Source organism: Aotus nancymaae, unplaced genomic scaffold, assembly GCF_030222135.1.
Source record: "Aotus nancymaae isolate 86718 unplaced genomic scaffold, 86718_ANA_hifiasm-v0.15.2.pri h1tg000018l, whole genome shotgun sequence".
Classification (NCBI taxonomy): Eukaryota; Metazoa; Chordata; class Mammalia; order Primates; family Aotidae; genus Aotus; species Aotus nancymaae.
In genome coordinates, this window is record NW_026988430.1 from 22,938,185 (window position 1) to 22,963,384 (window position 25,200).

Below are 25,200 nucleotides of genomic sequence, written 5' to 3' on the forward strand. Positions count from 1 at the left end.
TCTTTTGCGAACAAACAAGTACTTAGAGACTTCACCACCACCAGGCCTGCTTTACAAGAGCTTCTAAAAGAAGCTTCTGAAAGCAGCACTATACATATAAAGGAACAACCAATATCAGCCTTTCCAAAAATATATCAAAAAGCAAAGAGCATCAACACAATGAAAAATTTACACCAACTAATGGGCAAAACAGTCAGCTAGCATCAAATGGCAGTATTAAATCTATATATATTCTAATTGGATAAAAAGCCAAAACCCATCAGTATGCTGCATCCAGACCCATCTCACATGCCAATACACAAAGACACAAAATAAAGAGAAGGAGAAAGATTTACCAACCAAACAGAGAGTAAAAAGAAACAAATAAACAAAAAGCAGGAGATGCAATTCTCGCCTCTGATAAAGTAGACTTTAAAGCAACAAAGATCAAAAGAGGCAAAGAAGGACATTATATAATGGCAAAAGGATCAATGTAACAAGAAGAGCTAACGATTCTATAGATCAACCAGACAGAAAATTAACAAGGACATCCAGGACTTGAACTTAGACCCGGAACAAGTAAATTTAATAAACATTTATAGAACTCTCCACTTTAAATACACAAAACATAGATTACCACCTCACACCTATTCCAAAAGTGACTACATAATTGGAAGTAAATCACTCCTCAGTAATCGCATAGCATTTCATAGGTTTAAATGAAATATTGGTTGGCTGTTTGTTTGTTATTTTCTTCCCTTATTCCTTCCTATCTACATCATTAAGTATAATTATTGGTATAAAAGAGGTTTTCAATACCCATTACTAAATTGCATTCTAGCCTGGGCAAGAAAGCAATACTCCTATTCTCTCTCTCTCTTTCTCTTCCTTTTTCTTCCTTTTCTTCATTCTTTTCTTTCTTTCTAAAAAAAAAAGAAAAGAAAGAAGAAAGCAGAAATAAACAGGTGGGCTAAGAGGCTTCTATATGGGAAAGAAAACCATCAACAAAATGAAAAGGCAACCTACAGGAGAAAATATTTACAAACTTTCACTATGTGATAAGAGAGATTAATATCCAAAATATATAAGGAACTCTAACTCAACAGCAAAAAAAAAAAAAAAAAAAAAAAGCAAACAAATAAAAACACAATTAAAAACTGGGCAAATGACCTTAATAGGCATTTGCTAAAGAAGTCATACAAAGAGCCAACAAGTATATAAACAGAAGCTCAACATCACTTATCACGAGGGAAATTCAAATCAAAACCACAATGAGGCAGGAGGATTGCTTGAGGCTGGGAATTTATAACCAACCTAGACACACAGTGAGACCCATCTCCACTAAAAATTTAAAAATTAGCTGGGCATGGTAGCATAAACCTAGCAACTCAGGAGGCTGAGACAGGAGGATCCCTTGAGCCCAGGGAGTCTGGGGCTACAGTGAGCCAGGATCACACCACTGCACTCCAGCCTGAGCAACAGAGCAAGACCTGTCTCAAAAAAAATTTTTGAAAAAGAGAGATACAACCTCACGCCTGTTAGGATGGCTACTATCAAAATTGTAACAGTAAACAAGTGCTGGAAAGGATGTGAAGAAGGGAGAACACTTGTACACTGCTGATGGAAATGTAAATTAGCATAGCCATTGCGGAAAATATTACAGAATTTAAAATAAAAATATAAGTACCATATGACTCAGGAATTGCACCTCTAAATGTATATCCAAAGAAAATGAAATCAGTCTCTAAGAGAGATACATGTACCTCAACGGTCCCTGCAGAATTATTCAAAACATCCAAGATATGGAAACAATTTAAGTATCCAGCAAGAGATAAATGGATTAAGAATATGTATGTATACACAATGGAATATAGCCTAGCCATAAAAAAGAAGGAAATCCTACCATGTGCAACTCAAGGATGAACCTGTAGGACATTATGCTAAGTGAAATATGCCAAACACAGAAAAAACAAATACTGTATGATCTTACTTATACGTGGAATCTAAAGAAAAAGTCACAGAAGGAACGAGTAGAAGGATGGCTGCCAGGGGTCACGGCTTGGGAGAAGTGGGGAGATGTTGGTCAAAGGGTACAAACTTTCCTTTATAAGAAGAATAAGTTCTTAGTATCTAATGTTCAACACAGAGACTATAGTTAACACTGTTTTGTATACTTGAAATTTGCTGAAAACAGATCTTGATTGTTCTCACCACCAAAAAAAGGTAACTATGTGAGGTGATGGATGTGCTAATTAACTTGATTGTGGTAATCATTTCACAATGTATACATATATAAAATCATCACATTGTACATTTTTTAAAAAGCAACCACAAAAGTCTATTCTTCAGAAGATACCATTACTGGAATGAAAAAAGAACTCACAGAACGGAAGAGGATACACACAGGCGCGCGCGCACATCCAGAATACATAAGGAAAAGCATCCAGAATACATAAAATGTTGCTACAAATCAAATCAATGAGACAGACTACCCAAATAAGAGAATGGACAAAAAGCTTAAACAAGCCTTTTACAAAAGAAGAAATCCAAACAGCCACAAAACATGCAAAGGTATTCAGCTTCTTTAATCATTAGGGAAATACTAATTTAAAACCACAATGAGATAGCACTGTATAACTATGAGACTGCATAACTTAAAATAGCAATTGAACTGTGGTTAAGAAAATGCAGCAACATGGACTATCATCAACTACTGTGAGAATGTATACTGGTACATTTCAGGAAACATTTAGGCACTACTTAGTAAAAGTAAAGATATGTATACTCTTTGGCTACCTTCTAGGTATATACCACAAACTAACATACATATAAAACAAATACATGAGTCAACAATGGCAGTGCGTGCCTGTAGTACCAGCTACTCAGGAGGCTGAGGCAGGAGGATCACTTGAGCCCAGGAGTTTATAGCCCGGGAAATATAGCAAGACCCTGTCTCTAAAACAATAATTAAAAATTACATATGAATGTTCAAAGCAGCATCGTTAATAAGGGCCAAAAATGGGCAACAGCCCAAGTTGTTCAATGTGAAAATGGACAATGCTACATAAAACACATAAGAATCTCACAAGAAGCACAGGATAAAAGAACACATACAGCATGGTTTTCTTCAAAAACAACCATCATGTTTAGAGAAAAGCGGTAAAACTATTAAGAAAAACAAGTAAACCATTACAGAACTCTCATCACAAGTCAGGAAGGTAGCTTTTTAGGGGGAGACAGAAATATGAGATCAGAAAGGACATAGAGATATCTACAGTGTAGACAATGTCCTCTTTCCAAACTGGATGGTGTTCTGTTTATAATTACTCACTAAAGTGTATATTTATGTTTTATGACCTTTCTATACATATGTTTCATAATATTTAAAATTTTTAAAAAGCAGCAAGAAGGTATATTTTGCTGGCAGAAATCATAGCAAGGACAGCTCTGTAGCCCAGCCAGTTGTGCAATCTGGTTACAGAAGTTATTTCCTAGAAGCTCAGCCTAGAGTATATTGTACGTTTCTTTAGCCCTTTCAATTATTTTGGGTATTTATTAGCTTTTGATAAGACCCTTCTTCTTTTTTTTTTTTGTGACAGGGTCTCAATATGTTGCCCAGGCTGGAGTGCATGCTATTGATAGGTATGATCAAGGCATACTACAGCCTTGAACTCTAGGGTTCAAGCAATCCTCCTGCCTCAGCCTCTCAAGCAGCTGGGACTATAAGCATGTGCCACCATGCCTGGCTATGCCCTTTCTTTTTAAACAAGTTGAAGTAAATTTAAAAACAAACAAACAAACAAACAAACAAAAATTCTACTACCATAAATATGAATGAATAAATGAGATGAACTCTCAGAAAGACCTCTAAAGCACATTCAAAAAACAAAACTTGGCAGGATACAGTGGCTCATGCCTACAATCACAGCGCTTTGGGAGGCCAAGGTAGGAGGATCACTTGAGGCCAGGAGCTCAAGACCAGCTTGGGGAACATAGCCATACTCTGTCTTTACAAGAACAACAAAAAAAAACTTTTTTTAATCAACTAGGTGTGGTGGCATGCATCTGTTAGTTCTAACTTCGGAGGGGGAGGCAGGAGCTTCACTTGAGCTCAGGAGTTTAACACTGCAGTGAGCTATAACCATGCCACTGTACTCCAGGCTGGGCGACAGAGCAAGACTCCGTCTCTTAAAGAAGAAAAAAGAATAAAAGAAAGAAAATAAAATTTACCTACAGTATACAAATAATTCAGCCATTCACAAAAATCACCTAAAACAAAATGGCAAATGAAAAACAAATCTAAAAATAAATATCCTTAGATGCAATACTATTCAAATCACACTTTTGGTCAAAAGCCTAACATGAACAAAGAGATATTTTGCAATGACCTAAAAATGATGACTAATCCATACTTTTCCTATTCATTTGAAATGTCACCTTTATTATATACTACATTTTGCCTTAGATCTATTTCTGAACTCATCCTATTAATCTATTTATAGTACTTTTTAACAATTGGTAGTTTAAATATCCCTCGATTAATTCTTTCTTTCTTTCTTTTTTTTTTTTTTTAAAGATGGAGTCTCGCTCTGTCACCCAGGCTGGAGTACAGTGGCGCGATGTCAGCCCATAGCAACCTTTGCCTCCTGGGTTCAAGTGATTCTCCTGTCTCAACCTCCCGAGTAGCTGGGATTACAGGCACGCACCACCACACCCAGCTAATATTTTTGTATTTATAGTAGAGATGGGGTTTCACCATATTGGCCAGGCTGGTGTCAAACTCCTGACCTCCAGTGATCCACCCACATTGACCTCCCAAAGTCCTGGGATTACAAGCGTGAGCCACCACGCCTAGCCTTCTTTTTCTTTTTCTTTTCTTTTTTTTTTTTTTGAGACAGAGCCTTGCTCTGTTGCCCAGGCTAGAGTATAGTGGCTCCATCTCAGCTCACAGCAACCTATGCCAACCAGGTTCAAGCAATTCTTATCCCTCAGCCTCCAGAGTAGCTGGGATTACAGTTGTGCACCACCACACCCAGAACCCCAGCTACAGGAGGCTGAGGCTTGAGAATCACTTGAGCCTGGGAGGCAGAGGCTGCAGTGAGCCGCGATCATGCCAGTGCACTCCAGCCTGAGTGACAGAGCAAGACTCTGCCTCCAAAAAACAAAGCAAACAAAAAAATGAATCTTAAAAAGCTGGGTGCAGTCACTCATGCCTGCAGTCCCAGCTACTTGGAAGGCTGAGACAGGAGGATTGCTTGAGCCCAGGAGTTAGAAGCTGTAGTGCACTGTGATTGAACATGGGGCTCACACCTCTAATTCTAGCACTTTGAGAGGCCAAGGCAGGAGGACAGCTTGAGCCCAGCAGTTCAAGACCAGTCTATGCAACATAGTAAGACCCTATCTCTACCCCCCCCACCAAAAAAAAGAAAGAAAATTCTCCCACACAGTTTTCCAAAGGAACTTTAGTAGCAACTTGCAAAATTAAAAAACCTTCTTAAGATTCTGATTGAAACTGCACTAATTTACACATTAAGGAACTGATATTTTTATACTGTCTTCCTTAATTATAGTATTTCTTTTCTACTTTATATTTTAATCTTTAACGACATAAAACTAGGAGTGCATTAAAAGACAGCATCAGATAGTACATTAACTCTCACTTAAGTTTTCTTTCTTTTTTTTCTGAGACAGAGTCTTACTCTGTCACCCAGAATGCAGTGCAGTAGTACAATCCTGGCTCACCGCAACCTCTGCTTACTGAGCTCAAGCAATCCTCTTATCACTCAGCCTCCTGAGGAGCTGGGTTTGTGGGGGCTACAGGTGCACACCACCACACCCACACCCAGCTAATTTTTGTATTTTTTATATAGATAGGGTTCCACTATGTTGCCCAGGCTGGTCTTGAACTTCTAGGCTCAAGCAATCTGCCCACTTCAGCCTCTGAAAGTGCTGGGATTAGAGGTGTGAGCCACCATACCCAGCCTAAGGAAAATTTTCTTAAGCAAGAAAACAGACATGTCATAAAGGCAAAACCAGTAAATTTTTGTTAACATAAAAATATAAAATTCTTAATAAACTAAAGCTATTATAACTAATTACAGAATGTGTATGTTCTTTGTGAAAATTTAAACCTTAGGACACTTAAGTACAAACTTATGTATGTACCAATTACTATCCACTGACTCTTTTAACTCTCAAGAGGTAGGTACTGTCATCTCTGTTTTACAGGTAAGGATACCTTGGTGCAAATAGGTTTACTCAAATGCACAAAGGTAGTAAACGGAGAAGTTGGGATTCGAACCTAGGCAGTACAATTCTAGAGCACATACTTCCAATCACTTAAGAGTTCTTACAGAATTCTAATTCCAAAGTAGTATGGAGATGTAAAGCCTTCAGGGAAGCACTTTGAAAACATTTATTAGCAACCATCAAAAGGCATACATTATTTAAGCAAATAATTCAGTTTTGAGAATTTTTTTCTGAAGAAATAGTCCAAATTTTAAAAAGGCTATACTGCTTTCACTTTAGCCTTATTTAAAGGGCTTATTTAAGCAGTAAAACTATTTAGTATTACATAATACACACCTCCCCCATATCTATAGACCAAATGGAATCTCAATTAGCTAGACAAAAACTAATAGCTTCTCCTCAAAGCTCTTAACTGATAAGTTAGGAAGCCTATTATGGTAGAAAAGGCCAAGTGCAAGACTTTGGAGCACCCTAACAATGAGACTCTACTCCAAAATAATAAAAGCACTGTCACATCCCTCAAAGAATCACAAAGATTCCTGCCATTGGTAAAACATGAAAGAAGAAGGGGTAGTAAATCCTATATATTCCTATAATATAGTTTCACCACTGCAAAAATCTGATAGCTCTTGGAAAATGACAGTCAATTATCATAATCAAATGGTGACTCCGCATGCTGCTGTTTCTGATTTATTCTTTTCATTGAAAAAACCAGATTCTGCTATCTGGTACATATCCAGCAACAGGACTCTGATGAAACTGCTACCTAGATTCCTAAAAGTATCCAGGTTTCTGATCTTTTTATATCTTCAGCTTTACCTTTTCTTTTTTGCAAGAATAATTCTATTTTCTTTTTCTTGAAGCAATAGTGTGTAAAGCACCAAATCCTAATCATTTTAAATATTTATAGTATTTAATTCCTACACACAAAGGGATTCTCTGACATAACTACAATCCCATCAAAATCAGGAAGTTAACATTGATACCATAACACCTGCATACACTTTTTTTGTTTGTTTTTGTTTAAGAGACACGGTTTCACCATGTTGGTCAGGCTGCTCTCGAACTCTCGACCTCAGGTGATCCGCCTGCCTCATCCTCCCAAAGTGCTGGGATTACGGGCATGAGCCACTGCGCCCAGCCCTGCATACAGGTTTGTAGCCTAGGAGCAACAGGCTACACTACATAACCTAGGTGTGTAGTGGGCTATACCATCTAGGTTTGTGTCAGTATACTCTGATATTCGCTCACCAACACAAAATTACCTAAGACACATTTCTCAGAACACGTCCCTGTTGTTAAGCAACATATGACTGTATATAAAATTACAGAAAAACAAAATAATCTACAAGACAGAAAGTGGCTCAAGCGTTACCTAGAAATGGAGATTGGAGAAGGTGGGTCAGATCACTTGTGGCCAGGAGTTCAAGACCAGCCTGGCCAACATAGTGAAACCCATCTCTACTAAAAATACAAAAATTAGCTGGGCATGATGGTGCATGCTTGTAATCCTAGCTACTTGGAAGCCTGAGGCAAGAGAATTACTTGAACCTGGGAGGCAGAGGTTGCAGTGAGGCGAGATCAAGGCACTGCACTCCAGCCTGAGCAAAAGGGCAACAGAGCCAGACTCTGTCTCAAAAAAAAAAAAAAAAAAAGAAAAGAAAGTGTTCTACATAAACACAGTAAGATAATAAGGTGCTCAATCTTATGAGTAATCAGAGAAATGAGAACTAAAATCACAATGAGATAAAATTTCATCACCATAAAATGCAGACCACTTCAAGTATGGCAAGAAGGTGAAGGAATGATACTCTCCTACACTTCTTCAGGGGAGTAAACAGGTATAAACACTTTAGAAAGCAATTTGGCAATATCTAGTGAGGTCCAAAGCATACATACCCCATGACCCAGCAATTGTTCTCCTAGTACATACACTAGAGCAGGGTCAGCAAACCTTTTCTATAAAAGACCAGAGAAATATTTTTGGCTTTACAAAATATATGGTATCTGTCACAACTACTCAACTCTGCTGTTGAAGTGTGAAAGTAGTTACAGACATTGTATAAACAAATGATCTTGGCAGTGCTCCAATAAAAAGAAAATTTATCTACAAAAACTAGTGTTACCCCAATGTGGCCTGTAGGCTTTAGTTTGCCAAAGCCAGGATCTCAGACAACCCATCAGATATTTGAACAACAATAAAAGACATGTACAGAAATATTCCAAACATCAATGTTTTTAATTACAAATAGTTGTAAAACTAAATAGCCTTCTAAGATACAATGGATGAGCACCATATTGGTATATTTATGCTATCCATAAGTGAAAATGAACAAACTAGAGCTATGTGTGTCAACATGAAAGAGTCACATACAATACTGAACCCAGAAGAATATAATAGTACCCCCATATCCCAAGGGCATATATATGTTCCAAAACCCCCAGTGGATGCCTGAAACTTTGGACAGTACTAAACTCTATATATACTATGTTTTTCTCTATACATACATATCTATGATAAAATGCAATTTAGAAATTAAGCTCAGTAAGAGGTTAACATTAATAAAATGAAATAAGTATAACAATATGCCAGCATTACTACTCTTGCTCTTTGGGTCCCTTATTAAGTAAAATAAGGGTCACTTAAACACAATCACTGCAATACCACAAGAGTTGATCTGATAAACCACACCCAAGATGGCTACCAAGTGACTAACAAGCTACTAAGTGACTAAAAAGCTACTAAGTGACTAACAGCTAGGTAGCATATACAGCATAGATATGCTGACAAAGAAATGATCAATGTCCAGGGCTGAGAGTGGGATGGCACAAGATTTCATAATGCTACTCCCAACAGCGCACAAGTTAAAACTTACAAATTGTTTCTTTCTAGAATTTTCTATTTAATATTTTGACATTGAACAAGGGTTATAACAAATTGCAGAAAGTGAAACCACACATAAGAGGTGATAATACCATACAGATAGTAAGATGTTATATGTAAGTTATAAGAAACATGCAGGCTGGGCGCAGTGGCTCACGCCTGTAATCCCAGCACTTTAGGGGGCCAAAGTTGTAGGATCATGATGTCAGGAGTTCAAGACCAGCCTGGCCAACATGGTGAAACCCCACCTCTACTAAAAATACAAAACATTAGCAGAGTGTGGTGGTGCATGCCTGTAATCCCAGGTACTCAGAGGCTAAGGCAGGAGAATCACTTGAATCCAGGAAGCAGAGGTTGTAGTGAGCTGAGATTGCACCATTGCACTCCAGCCTGAGAGACAGAGCAAGACTCTGTCTTAAAAAACAAACAAACAAACAAACAAACATACAAAATGTACTGTATATTGGTTAAAGATATACACAATAAAATTATAAAGAAAATAGTGAGGACGATAAACACTGAATACAGAATCAGTTGTCCCTCATGGAGAGTGACAAATATATAATATAACACAGAGAGAAGGGGCCTTTAACTATACTGGTAATTCAAAAAAAAAATTTTTTTTTTTTTTAGTTGGAGTTTCACTCTTGTTGCCCAGGTTGGAGTGCAATGGTGTGATCTCTGCTCACCACAACCTCTGCCTTCCAGGTTCAAGCAATTTTCCTGCCTCAGCCTCCCCATAGCTGGGATTACAGGTGCCTGCCACCATGTCTGGCTAATTTTTGTATTTTTAGTAGAGATGGGGTTTCATCGAGTTGGCCAGGCTGGTCTCTAACTCCTGACCTCAGGTGATCCGCCCACCTCGGCCTCCCAAAGTGCTGGGATTACAGGCGTGAGCCACAGTGCCCAGCATGTTTATTTTTTAACCTGAGTTATGGATGGGTGTTGATTATATCATGTTACACCTTTTTGAGTCTTTCATAACATAAAGATTCAAAGAAATCTAGATTTACTTGCATAATACAGAAACTAATTAGAATTTAAATTGCTTATCTTTTCTCTAACAATTCTAGAGACTACCTAACATAGATCAAAAGTAATGACTGATAATGAAAATGGAAAAAATAAATTTGAACTTGGTAAGTAATATGACACACAACTCTTTCAGAATGTATAATTTATGAGAAGGTGAAGATCCTTGATAGTGAAAAAATGGGAATGACCAACCTAAAACAAGATACACATTTAAAATTGTATGGTTTAAGAGGTTTCTTCAAATTCAGTTCTTTCTCTCTCCCCACTTCAGTTTCCTTCCATTTTAAATTAAAGCAATGCCAAATCAAGAACCAACAATTTAGGTTAAGACCAACTTCTTAATGATTTCCTTGGTCATATTCTTTTAAATTGAATGCTCTAAGTCTTCAGTCCAAATTAACAAATGAAGTTTTTGTATTTCATCTTCCTTTACAAATACTGTGGCTAATTCCCTGTAATCACACCAGAGATCATCACCCTTCACTTATTTCAACAGAATGTTATTGATAAGACTATGATACACAAGCAAAAGCTGCATTCAGTTCACCAGCTTCTTTAAACTATCAAAAGAAGGGGCAATTAAAACATTATTTCCAATAAGTAAACCTAAAAAAAGCCTATACAAACTTTAAAACTTATTTCTTAGAAGGCAAGCATAATAAAAGAGCAGTAAACTCATATATGTGAAATACATAAATTAGGCACAAACTAAAACTATGATCATGAATAAACATAAAAGAAAAATAATAACTTTTAAAAAAAGGAATATATTCAGGCCTGGGTGCGGTGGCTTATGTCTGTAATAACAACACTTTGAGAGGCCAAGGTGAGAGGACTTTTTGAACCCAGGGTGAGGAACCAGTCTGGGCAACATGGCAAGACCCTGTCTATACCAAAAAAATTATTTAAAAAAATTAGCTGGACACGGTGGCGATCCCTTGAGCCAAGGAAGTCAAGGCTGCAGTGAGCTTTGATCATGCCATTATACTCTGGCCTGGGCAACAGACCAAGACTGTCTCTCTCTCTCTCTCTCTCTCTCTCTCTCTCTCTCTCTCTCTCTCTCTCTCTCTCTCTCTATATATATATATATATATATTCATATGCTTTCATTCCATACTGTATTTACCAAATCTCCCTACCTCAAGACAAAAACAACCCATTTAAAAAATTTTCCTTTGTATATTTGGGAGGGGTACAAAGCATTAGAAAGACAGAGAGAGAAAGCTTAATACTACTCAAATAATTCAAGAAGGGCTCAGTAACATAGAAAAGATACAACTTTAAAATGTAAGATATTCCATATTCTTAGGATTATTTTTTTTTTTGAGACGGAGTTTTGCTTTTGTTACCAGGCTGGACTGCAATGTCGAAATCTTGGCTCACAGCAACCTCTGCCTCCTGGGTTCAAGTGATTCTCCTGCCTCAGCCTCCTGAGTAGCTAGGATTACAGGCACGTGCCGCCACGCCCAGCTAATTTTTTTTTTTGTATTATTAGTAAAGACAGGGCTTCTCCATGTTGGTCAGGCTAGTCTCGAACTCCTGACCTCAGGTGATCTGCCCGCCTCGACCTCCCAAAGTGCTGGGATGTGAGCCACTGTACCCGGACTGGATACTTTATTTTTAATGAAAAAGTTAACAAGGGTTAGAATATGGGAAAATTGGAACTTTCATACATTGCTGGTAGGAATGTAAAATAGTACAGCTGCTGTGTAAACAGTTTGGCAAGTCCTTAAAATGTTAAACATAGAATTACCATATGATCCAGCAATTCCACTTACAGGTTTATACCCAAAAAATTGAAAACTGGGATGCAAACAAATGCTTGTATACCAATGTTCACAGCAGCACTAGTCGCAATAGCGAAAAAGTGGAAACAACCCAAATGTCCATCAACAGAAAACTAGATAAATAAAATAAGGCTTGCACATATCTATATAATGGGATATTATTCAGCCCTAAAAAGGAAAAAAAAATTCTGACTCTGAAGACATAGTTTTTTTTTTTTTGGAGACACATTCTCGCTTCTTTGCCCAGGCTGGAGTGCGATGGCGCGATCTCAGCTCACTGCAACCTCCACCTCCCAGGTTCAAGTGAGTCTCTCACCTCAGCCTCCCCAGTAGCTGAAATTACATATAGCCAAATGCCACCACACCTGGCTAATTTTTTTTGTATTTTTAGTGGAGACAGGATTTCACCATGTTGTCCAGGCTGGTCTCAAACTCCTGACCTCAGGTGATCTGCCCGCCTTGGCCTCCCAAAGTGCTGTGATTACAGGTGTGAGCCACAGTACGGAGCCTGGTATAAATTTTATGTTATATATATTTTAGCACAAATTTTTAAAGGGAGAAATTTTAATTTAAAAAAATGAAAGAGAGCCCATTTATTTATTTACACTCAACAGAAACTGAACTAAACTCAACTAGTTGTTGAGCAGCTATTTTGGGCAAGGTATTATGTGGACAATCCTAAAAGGATTAGTTATGAGTAAGGCAATATCTCTGGCCCCAAAGACCTCAAGATTTAGGTGACAGGCAGATACTATAGCCGACTAGTATCTCCCAGAGGTCTGTGTAATCTTTATAGGAATACTACAAGGCCAAAACTATTTTCATAATAATTCTAAGAGTTTATTTGTCCTTTTCACTGTGCTGACATTTGTACTGATGGTAGACTGCTGGTGCCTTGGCAGGAGTCAAGGCAGTGGCACCAGACTGAGCTATTCGTCACTGCATTCTTCACAGCTACCTAATTACAGCCCAGAAAAGGCAAGCTAGTTTCAGTGAAGAATATTGCTGGCCAGTCGTGGTGGCTCAGGCCTGTGGGAGGATGAGGCAGATGGATCACTTGAGATCAGGAGCTCGAGACCAGCCTGGCCAACATGGCGAAACCCTGTCCCCGTCTCCACTTAAAAACTACAAAAATTAGCTCGGTATGACGGCACACGCCTGTAGTCCCAGCTACTCAGGAGGCTAAACCCAGGAAGGTGAGCCCAAATCATGCCACTGCACTCTAGCCTGGGCAACACAGTAAGAATCTGTCTCAAAAAATAAAAAAAGAATATGCTTGATAACACAATAAAAACTAATCTTAGTAAATCTCAACCCATGAATACAAACTTTTTTTTCTGTTGTCCAGGCTGAATGCAGAGGCTCCATCATGGCTCACTGTAACCCAACTGCCCAGGCTCAAGCAATTCTTCCATCTCAGCCTCCCGAATGGCAGAGACTACAGGCACAAGCTACCATGACAAGCTAATTTTTTATTTTTTGTGGCAACAAGGTCTCACCATGTTCCCCAGGCTGCACATGTTTTTAATATTCTGTATGACTAAAAGGAGAATATATACAACAGCCTTTTATTACATACTAGGGCTGATAAGAGGAAAATCACCTGTGATTGTCTGAGTCATGTAATGAACTAGCCACATTTTTCATGGACCATCATTTTTCCTTGAGACTGATAAACTGTGTTATTATAAGACCTGGGCATTTGAACATGAACGAAGTGAGCTTTTCAATTCAAGAAAAATTGATGGTATTTGTTGTCAATAATACATTTCCAATTGCTGCTTGAAAAATACATTTTGGAAAATGTGTACCTACAACAGAGAACTAGACAGCTTCTCAATATTTAAAGACTTTTCTGATGAGATCAGTGATATTAACAAACATGATCTTATAATGAAATGTGTTACTATTCAGAAGATGTTCTTAACTGAGTGAAGCATTATTTTTCCAAATGACTAATGCACTATGTCACAAAATCACACATAGAGAAGATTCATTCAAAGTACAAACCAAACCAATGGATCTTTAATGTAGGAGTACAAAATTCATTACTAAGGTTTCAAATTCCAATTCAACTAACTTTAAAAAACTACTTTTCTTCTACCTTCCTCTGAGTAAAAAAAAAAGAAAGAAAGAAAGAAAGAAACTACCACTTTTGTGCAGAATATCCACAATTATCTGAAAAGACTAATATTTTTCCTTTTTCCTACTACATATGCATGTGGGCTGCTTTTTCTTTAGACACTTCAAATAGCATAGTAGACTGAGTGCAGAAGTGGGTATGAGAATTCAGCTGTCTTCTATTAAGCTAGATATTTAAAGAGGTTTGCAAAAATGTAAAATAATGCCATTCCTCCCACCACTATTTCTTATTTGGGTAAAAAAGTGGTTTTTCTTTAGTTTGCATATATATATATACACATATATGTATGTGTGTGTGTGTGTATAAACATGTATTTGTTTTTGAAGAAATTTTTTAAAATTTTCTAAGTTTAAATTTCTCATATAGTAAATATTGGAAGATGTAGCCCACATAAACAAAAACTCTTTGGGGTCCTCAATAATTTAAGAGTATGAAGGGTTCTGAGAGCAAAAAGTTTGAGAACTACTACTACAATCCAATGAGCACTACAAAATTAGAAAAAAGGATGCTCAATTCCAAAAGAAAGAAGTCTTCACAGAAGAAAACATACTGACTGGGAATCTACATGATGGATATATTTTTGTTTGAATTTTCCTTGTTGGGGGCGGGGTGAGAACCAGAAGCCAAGAAAATGGAAATGGAGTACTTCCATGTTCCCTGAAAAAAGGTGAGTAATGTAACGGAAATTCGCGTTAACAGATATAATTTACTAGAGAGGCTGAATTTGGACAGGAAAGGGGTTGGCCTGCAGATTACAAACTACAGTTTATTTTATAGAAAATGTGAAGCCATCCAAGAATTTGTGACTAAATACAATTTTTTTTTGTCTTTCTCAACCCTGACTAAAAAAAAAAAAATTTTTAACCCTCATTTCCTTTGTCAAGACTCCCAAAATAATTAGCTTACTTTTTTTCCCCAAGTTTTGAGGACGAAGTCTGAGGTCTAGCTGTGGTACAAAATAAACTTCAACATTTTTCTGGAGTGTAAGGTTCTATGCATCGTAAGAGTGAAAGCTTAGCGAAAAGTCTGTGTATCTAAAACAAAACCATACATATTTGCATTTAACAACATGGTCCCTGCTTTATTTAAAAAATGCTCCTGCAGGTCCAGCACTGTGGCTCACACCTGCAATTCCAGGACTTTCAGAGGCCGAGGCGGGAGGATGACTTAAGCCCAGGATCGCTTGTTGCCCTGCCTGGGCAACAAAATGAGACCGCCCACACACATCCCTCGACCCGGCCAGTCTCTTTTAAAAAAAAAAAATTAAATTAAATTAAATGCTCATGTAACGTAGTTTATGCCTTAAAGATTTTTTATCCTTAAAGTTCAAACATATGGCAAATTCATCTTGCTCAAGTATACTGTAAAATAAACAAAACTCTAAATAGTTCTTTGTGTCCAATCTTCCTTTCTTGTCCTGTTGTCGACTTCTTGTTGCCCTGCAGTCAATGATATGACATATTTCTACAATATACTACAGTGCTTTCAGCTCTATGATGCCTACACAAAAACAAAATACATCCATAAAGAGGGGCCCCTGGGACTGAATGGGAAACGCCTCCAACAAGCCTAGTGGCTGATCTTCGAGTCAATCAACTAATTTTTGGCAGAAAGCCAAGTAAATGGAAAACATTCTTTGAAACCGGCTAATCTACAACTCTATGTCAATACCTTTCTAAAAATGTTCTGTATTTGCTAAATCTTTAACTCTTTTCTCTATGTCTCCATCCCTCTGCTGAAAATAAAGCAACTTTATTATGCTGCCATAAACAAGAAGGTTTTTTCCCACCATTGGAGAGTATTATCTTCTTTGCTCTAACAAAGATGCATGCTATTTATTCACTGCAATAGATAAGCAATTATAAACCTGTAAGATGATTCTGTAACTGCTGGGTACAGAAATCCTGCCCGCTTTACAAACATTTAAAACTCAGATGAAACTACAACTACACCGAAATTTTTACACATTTAATGCCTTTATTTCCTCCCAGTATACAGTAATTCCTTGTCTTTTCCTATTTTGACGGGCATTTACAATGTGTAAGTACTTTTAAAGTAGGAACTGTTGAGAACTATCTGAAAGAAATCACCTAAGGCAGTTTCCAAAAAGAAAGCTCAAGCAGAATTTAACGCACACCTTTAACACGGGGCCACTTTAAGAGGTAACAACACGTCGCGCTTTTATTTTTCATAAGCAGTACACGTTTATGATCCTAAAAATATCTCACCATCATTACAACGGAATTCCTTCCAAAACTTTAAATTGCTGGATAATTACACTTCAGCCCTTCTAAATTAGCTCACGCTTTACTCCACCAGCCAACCCCAGCTATCCCGGGTCAATCTGGAGAACTGACACCACCGGTAGGAGGCAACCGAGAGGGACAAGACTTCCAGGAGCAGAATTATGACAGATTCTAAGGAAACACTCCAATTTCTCCTTCGTCTGGCAACGAAGGTAGCAACATCAATTTTATCTTTTGGCCAAAATCTGGCGCCAGGTTTCAAACACGTTTTCGCTGGTTGCCACCAAAGTGAAGCAGCGAAGGGAGAGGTCTGCTTCCCACTGATCCTTGGAGGACGGAAATAAAGCGAGAAGAGGTTGCAGGGAGGAGACAGCAATCCTGTCTTCCCCAAGGCCACTTGGTTTGCCGGGACCTCCACCCAGCAAAGCGCTATTCGACCGTTTAGAGTCGTCACTTCCATCAATGTACACTTTGGATGCGGTCCGGGTGCCGGGGGCCCACGCGGGGCTGCTGCCAAAAAGCCCTGAACTGCCTGAAAAAAGGGGCGAGCGCCAAACAAGCCAGGGAACTTACCCAGTTTCTTCCACATGGCGAGGTGACAAGCGAGAAAGCCTTTGCGAATGGCAGCGCAAACCTTCGCCGGCTCGGACGAGGTGAAACCCTTCTGCTTCTTGATGAAACCCCACAAGTGCTCCCGGGCAAACTGTGCCGCCTCCCGCCCGCCGTGCCCGTCGCACACGGCGAAAAAGGCCACGGAGGAACGGCGGCGGCAGCAGCGGCCAGGCGCCAGCGAGGCCCCGGCGTCCGGGAGAGGGTCGCGAGCCTCTCGGGCTGCCACCGCTGGGCCTTTCCCCGAGACTGCGCCGCCGGGAGGAGCGGGTGGCGACGGCCGCGGAAGCAATGGCTGAGACAGCGACCGCCGCGGCAAGGGCTTTTCTTCAGCCGTCGGTTCGGGCTCCACAACGATTTGAGTAACATCCTCCATGTACTTCCTCCCGCCCTGGTCAGAGAAGACGCTCACTCCCAGCGAGTACAGCTCCGCCATGGCCGGCTGGCCGGGATCCCGCCGGTCCCACGCAGCCCGCCGAATCCGGCGGCGGGAGACACACTGGGCGCTCGCCGGCCAACTATTGTTTATCTTCGACGACGCCGAGAGGTGGGAGGGGGCGGTCCCGGAGGCCGGGGGCGCGCGATGTCTGGACTTGTCCGCGAGAGCTGGGCCGGACCGCCGGGGCAAGCTGAGCCAGGGAGCTGCGCCTGCGCACTGAGCTTTCCCCGCCCGCCCGCGCCCACCACACAAATCAGGCGTTCTCCCCCGCTGACGTCACTCGGCTCTCTGAGTCCGACCAATCCGGAGTCGAGTGGAGCGAGCCCGCCCTTCATACCCGCCTTCGCTCCCGCCCGCTACGGCCAAGCTCCCTCCTCCCTCAGCTGGCGCTGGGCTCGCGCACCGCCCAGTTCGCTTGCCCAACGCCGCGGGCTATTGCGCCCTCAGGGTAGTCTGCAGTTGCTGAGCCTTTCCTGAGCGGCTTGGTCTGTGTAGCCTTTTGGCTCCGTCCGGGGTTCTTAATGCGGCCTGCTGGCCTTGGCGCCCCGCTGGCCTTGGCGCCCCGCTGCTCGCTTTGCGGGGAAGGTGTTGTGGGCTCGGGCCCCTAGCGAGTCGAGAATGAAGAGAGAAGAGTTCACCCTCCGCTGCTAAGCGAAATGGCGGGAAACCTCCCTTCCGAAGGGCGATTGTGAACTGGCCGGAACAAGTGCGGCACCCTTGAGCTGGATCTGAGTGGGACGTTTCCGACTGGGAATGGAGGAGCGTGGTCGTCCAATTCTGTTGTTTAAAAAACACCGGGGAAATTTCCACCGTCAGCTGTACAGTCTCGGTTCACATAGCTAGGTATGTCAGAGACGTAAGAGGGCTGGATTCTAGCTAATTCCTAGCGGATCTTTTCAGCTTTTGTTAAAGGCAGTGCTCGTTTCAACCAGCTCTGGATACAGCATTTTATTCTTGCGGTATCGCTCCGAGTTATCACTTGAAAATAACTGACAAAAACTGCCAAGAGCGCCAGTGCTCTAACGGTTTGGTGATCGTCCCTTCTCTTCACCGAGTCGGTCACAATCCTAGCGCTCCAACCTTTGCACGGATTTCCACGGAGTTAAGCCGCAGAGCGGGGAATACACTAGTAGCATGCGTTTTGTAGTTGAATCACTTCAAAGTTCACTTTTCCCGTTTTTGGCCACTTCATCAACCTTTGTACTTTCCTCTACAACCTTTGAGATTTTCAAATGGCCCAAAAACAGTATGGAAATGGGAATGGGGAGAATTTACATACAGTTGGCACAAGAAATACAAATAGCAAAAGATCTTTATACAAATAAAAATATAAATAAGCAAAATCAGCTCAAGAAAATGTGGAAAATATGAATAGATCAACTAAATAAAAAATATAATCGAAGATAACCATTGCCCCAAAAAGCACTAGTCCAGATGGTTCCAGGGCATAGAAACGCTGGGAAAAAAAATCACAACTTGTTTGGAGAGATTATCATAACCCTGTTAATAAAACCGAAGCATCGTGAACACTAAAAGGAAACCTACAGACCCTATTTTATAACGAGGAATTCAAAAACCCTAAATAAGATATTAGCAGCAGCTTACATACCACAAGACCTGCAACAAGAACGGTTTGTGGAACTCTATATTATTCCTCTTACGGTTCACCACCTTTGACCCAGGAGATTACCAAAAGATAATTCCATCATGCTTTATAATCCTCTCCACCTCAATCACAACCAATAGCATCTGCACAACCCGTTTATTGCTCTAGTATCTCCATGCTACTCTCTGCTTCAGCTACTCTGATTCCATATCCCACTCTTCAAACATCCTAACCATTTAACTTCACACTTTTGATTTCAACATCTGCCATCAGCCACTTCCCTTTTAGCCTCTTCTGTAAATATTCCCATCAACTTCCCATTCCAACTGAAACTCGGTCTAACACTTGGCAAAACTACCTTCCTTGCAAGTTTTCAACTGCAGGAGGTTATCTTCCTCTCACAGGTATTCTTATCTTATGGCCCACTCCTCGTATTACCTCCAAACCACCTCTCTTCCTTATTCCTTCAGAAACCCAAGTTCTTTTAAAGTTCATGCAGACTGCCACTACTCGGAGATGCTGTCACCTACTGATCCCTGGTATCTTCCCTGTCATTTTTCATAGCCCACTTGTCTCCCTTTCTTCCACTATTCATGTCACTTCTCGTCCACTTTATTTCTCAAGATATTGTCCGTATCTTCCATACTCTCTCCTTTTCAAGAGCTTTACTGCTCCAACAATGATCCTCCTTGCTCCTGCCTCATCAATCTCTCCTTTCTCTTTTTAAATTTTAGAGACACGGACTTGCTATGATGCCCAGGCTAGAGTGCAGTGATTATTCACAGGTGCAATTATAGCTCGCTGCAGCCTCAAACTGCTGACCTCAAGTAATTTCTCCAACTTTATCCCTCAAAGTAGCTGGGATTAAGGCACATGCCACCACACCCAGACTAATTTCTCCTCTTCTGGGTCATTTTCATTTGTGTAAACATGTTCTGGTTCCTTTCTTTCTCTCTCTTTTTTTTTTTTTTTTCTTTTTGAGACAGAGTCTCCCTCCATCCCCCAGGCTGGAGTGCAGTGGCATGATTTCAGCTAACTGCAAACTCCGCCTCCTGGGATCAAGGAATTCTTGTGCCTTGGCCTCCCTAGTAGCTGGGACTACAGGCATGAGCCACCACCCTACCTGGCCGCTATTGCCTCTTACCTGAACCACTACACTAGCCTCCTCACAAATCTTTCTTTCACTCTTGGCCCTCTGTGATCCTTTTTCCTCCAGCTACTATATCAATCTTTCAAAAACCATAAATCAGATCAAGTCATTCTTTTACTCAATACATTCATGGCTTCCATCACATTTAAAATAATATGGGCCAAGCATGGTGGCTTACACCTGTAATTCCAGCACTTTGGAAGGCCAAGGTGGGCAGATCACTTGAGGCCAAGAGTTGGAGACCAGCCTGGCTAACATGGCAAAATGCTGTCTCTACTAAAAATGCAAAAATTAGCCAGGCCTTGTGGCACACCTGAAGTTCCAGCTACTTGGGGAGGCTGAGACAGGAGAATCACCCAAACCCAGAGGCAGAAGCTGCAGTGAGCTGAGATCATGCTACTGCACTGAAGCCTGGGCAAGAGAGACTTTGTCTCAAAAAAATAAAATGGTATGTAAACTCCTTATGAAGGCCTGAATCATCTGTTTTGCCCCTAAATGTTTGTCTGACATTTTTTCATAACACTTTCCCCTTTACCACTAACCTCTAGCCACACTGGCCTTTTTTCTTTTCGTTGAACAGAAAATACCAGACTATTAGGAGACTTAGTGATTTTTTTTCATTAGCAGTTCCCTCTTTTTGGAATGCTATCCCCACTCCCAACAGCTTTACAAAACTGAATTCTTCTTGCTACTCAGATCTCAGTTGAAATATTAAGGGACTTTCCTAACCATCCAATCTAAAGTAGCCACCCAATATCTCTCTATCACATAACCTTATTTTAATTCTCTGCAGAGGACTTCTCATTAGCTGATCTTTTTTGTTTGTTTATTTGTCCCAATTAGAATATAGGCTCCATGAGAACAAGGAACTTGTCTTGCTCACTGCTGCATACTGTGAGCCTAGGACAAAGAATTGTTAAATGAGTTGCTTAATTAATTTACTTAGCAAGAAATGTGTAAAATTAATATGAGAAAAACCAGGAAACTTTGCTAAAGAAAAAAAAAAGGCCTAAATAAATGTAAAAACATACCACGTCTCTAGATGAGAAGTTAACTCAATTGGTCTCAAATTAATCTACGAATTTATTATAACTTTAATCAAAATTCCAACTGGATTCTCTTTTTTTCTTGACAGGTTGATTCCAGCATTTATCTGGAAGAGAAAATGCGTAAGTATAGCCAAGATGTTGAAAAAGGAGGTGATTAGTTGTCCTACAGGTATTAGAATTTTTTTTTTTTTTTTTTGAGACAGAGTCTTGCTCTGTCACCCAGGCTGGAGTGCAGTAGCACAATTCAGCTCATTGCACCTCCGCCTCCTGGGTTCAAGCAGTTCTTGTGCCTCAGCTTCTGGAGTAGCTGGGATTACAGGTGCACACCACTACACCAGGCTAGTTTTTGTATTTTTAGTAGCGATAGGGTTTCACCATGTTGGCCAGGCTGGTTTCAAACTTCTGGCCTCAAGTGATTTGGCCGTCTTAGCCTCCCAAAGTGCTGAGATTACAGGCATAGAGTCATCATGCCCAGCCACATGTCAGAATATTCTCTTTTTTTGAGATGAAGTTTTGCTCTTGTTGCCCAGGCTGATGTATAATGGCGTGATCTCGGCTCACTGCAACCTCCACCTCCCAGGTTCAAGTCATTCTCCTGCTTCAGTCTCCTGAGTAGCTGGGATTATAGGTGCCTGCCACCATGTCCAGCTAATTTTGTATTTTTAGTTGAGATGGGGTTTCTCCCTGTTGGTCAGGCTGGTCTCGAACTCCCGACCTCAGGTGATCTGCCCGCCTCAGCCTCCCAAAGTTCTGGGATTATAGGATTGAGCCACTGTGCCTGGCCGATATCAGAATACTCTATCTAAAGTTGGCACTGATAGAGAAATGACCAAATTGATCAACAGAACAGAGAGTCCAGAAATGGATCAATGCATATATGAGGAAGAGTATATAATCAATGTGACATTTCAAATAATTGGAGAACTGATTATTCACCAACTGATGTTAGGACAACTGTCCATCTCTTTGTTGGGACAACTTCTATCATTGAGGGGAAAAACAGATCAAATTCTTAACTCATGCCACATTTAAAATAAAATGGCAGGTGGATTTTAAACAGCTAAAAAAAAGTTTTAAAAGTTTAAGAAGAAATGAAATCTTTTTTACGTACCAGATTGGCAAAAGAATCTTTTAAGTTTAATAACATATAGGGTTGGGAAAGCTGTAAGAGAGGAGCACTCTCATAAACCATTAGTGGGGATGTAATTTGATATTTCTATTTCCGTTCATATCAACTGAAATGTAAACTATGTATATTCTGGCTAGATGCAGTGGCTTCTGCCTGTATTCCTAGCACTTTGGGAGGCCAAGTTGGGAGGATCACTTGAGCCCAGGAGTTTGAGACCAGCCTGGGCAACATGGCCAAACCCTATCTCTACAAAAGATACCAAAGGAAAACCAAAAATTCGTGGGGTTTGGTGGCGAGCGCCATAGTCCCAGTTACTCAGGAGGCTGAGGCAGAAGGATCATCTGAGCCCAGGGAGGTTGAGGATGCAGTGAGCCATGATTGTGCCACTGCACTCCAGCCTGCGTGACTGAGACCCTGTCTCAAAAACAAACTAATAAACAAAAACTGCATATATCCTTTGACCTAGAAGTTCCACTGCTAGGAATTTACCATACAGGGATCTTTGGAAAAGTTAGTTATACAAGCACTTTCACAGCAACATTGTTTATAATAGTAAATGAATATATTTTTAAAAATACTACAAGAAAACATGGGATAAAAATATCCTAAAAAATCTTTTGAAGTTTCCTTTGTGATATTTCCAGTGGTTTTATGCTTAAAATGTTCTCAGTGTCCTTTTAAGCCAGGCATGGTGGCTCATGGTTGTAATTCCAGCACTTTGGAAGGCCGAAGTGGAAGGGTTGCTTGAAGTCAGGAGTTCTAGACCAGCCAAGGCAACACAGCAAAACCAGGACCTCATATCTTAAAAAAGAAAACAACAACAAAAACCCAGAAAATAAAATGTTCTGTTTTACTTCTGAGATTACTTAAATATGACTAAAATTTTATGTTTTCACTTAGTATTTTTCTGACTAAAATGTGTTTTTACATTCAAATTTATTTGGAATTATTTTGGCATAAAGTGAATTTGAGTTTTTTTCAAACAAGTATGTTTCCCAATGTGTTTTGTAAAATGATCCATTTTTATCCATTGGTCACTGATATTCCCTTTATTAGATAGTAGGATTTTATATATGCTTGGATCTATTTCAGGGTTGACTATTGTCAACCACTGATTTGTTAAGTTAGAAGTCATGTCTTCCAATTAATTATAGAGTTCAAAATCTTCAAACATACACTCTGAGAATTAATTTTAGGCCAGGCACAGTGGCTCACGCCTGTAATCCCAGCACTTTGGGAGGCTGAGGTGGGTGAATTGCTTGAGCTCAGAGCTTGAGACCAGCCTGCCCAACATAGCAAAACCCCATCTCTACTAAAAATACAAGAATTATCTGGGCAGGGTGGTGCCCACCTGTAATCCCAGCTACTTGGGAGGCTGAGCCACAAGAATAGCTTGAGCCTGGGAGATGGAAGTAGCAGTGAGCCGAGATTGTGCCACTGCATGCCAGCCTGGGTGACAGAGCAAGGCTCTGTCTCAAAAAACAAAAAACAAAACGAAGAATTAATTTTAGAAGCAAAATAAAAATTTAATTAATTTGCTATTGTTTCTTCCCATTGCTAAAAAAGATCAGTGACATCTACGAAGTAGAGTAGTAGTTCATTGTCCATCTATTACAGCAACTTTGTATATTTACAGCTGTGAGATAATGTATCTCAAGAGGTTAAATTCTGTACACCTGCCTTTACTCTGACCCTGTTATTTTTGCATAACAAAATAATCTGACTACCACTGTCACATTCATTGTATGTGAATGTAAATTGGTGGGAGACACAAAATTAGAATCACAGCTGCCAGAGTCCCAAAGGTATCAAACCTGTATATGTTCTTAATTAGCCTTGGAAATTCAGTCTGTCATGTTTCTGCAGATAAGTGGTTTCTGAGTCAATAATGGGGAAAGAATATTCCTACCTTTGTCTCTTCGGATAGTTCTACTTATACACTTAGCTTAGCCTTTTTTTTCTTTTTCTAAAGAGATGTGGCCTAGTTTTTATTGCTTCATTGCTTTTCCTTTATAAAATGTTCCTTTTTTTTTTCCATTTTATGAAAAGTTAAGTAAAAGCTATTTGTTTAAATAACTTGGACAAAGCATTTTTTTCCTTGAGGTAATTACTGTATGGTTTAGTTTTACTCAGCAGTACTATTTTTTTTAATTGCTTTTGCTTTATTTACAACAGTACTATTTACTACACTTCTGATGCAGAAGATTTTATGCCCCTAATACTGTATCATCCAGAATTTGAGACAAAATTAGAGAAACCACCTTTAAGATAGAAATTAAACGTTGCATTTGTTTGTAGGTGTTAACAAATTTTCGTTTCTGAGCTAGTGTAGGAGCAGATTATCTTAGAACACTCAGTGTTCCTCTGTGTTAAACTATAAGGCATAACATTTTTTTTTCCACATTTTTCTGCCTCTATCCAGTATGTGGGACTTAACTTAGAAGGGACTTCAGAACTATTTATTTAGAAACAAGGTCTTGCCCTGTTGCCCAGGCTGGAGTGCAATGGCATGATCATAGCTCACTGTAAACTTGAATTTCTAAAACACTTATTTAAAAAGGGGAAGCTTGGTCCAGGTTGGGTGGCTCACAACTATAATCCCAGCACTTTAGGAGGCTGAGGTGGGCAGATCCCCTGAGGTTGGGAGTTCAAGACCAGACTGCACAACATGGTGAAGCCCTGTCTCTACTAAAAATATAGAAATAGCCAGACACGGTGGCGGGCACCTGTAATCCCAGCTACTTGGGAGGCTGAGGTAAGAGAATCGCTTGAACCTTGGAGGTGGAGGTTGCAGTGAGCTGAGATCATGCCACTGCACTCCAGCCTGGACAACAGAGCAAGATTCTGTCTTAAAAAAAAAAAAAAAAAAAAGATTTGCCTTTATTCGTCTTTCAA

At 40.0% G+C, this 25,200-nt stretch overlaps 1 protein-coding gene across 1 annotated transcript in view; it reads right to left on the reverse strand.

The window, feature by feature from the left end:
* PPM1D (protein phosphatase, Mg2+/Mn2+ dependent 1D) overlaps positions 1-17,373 on the reverse strand; it is a 59,444-nt gene extending 42,071 nt beyond the window's left edge. Inside the window, exon 1 of the mRNA XM_012445529.2 lies at positions 16,897-17,373. Coding sequence (XP_012300952.2) covers positions 16,897-17,368 — 472 coding nt within the window. The 5' untranslated portion in view covers positions 17,369-17,373. The remainder of the gene's footprint in view (positions 1-16,896) is intronic.
* Positions 17,374-25,200: the final 7,827 nt, after the last annotated feature.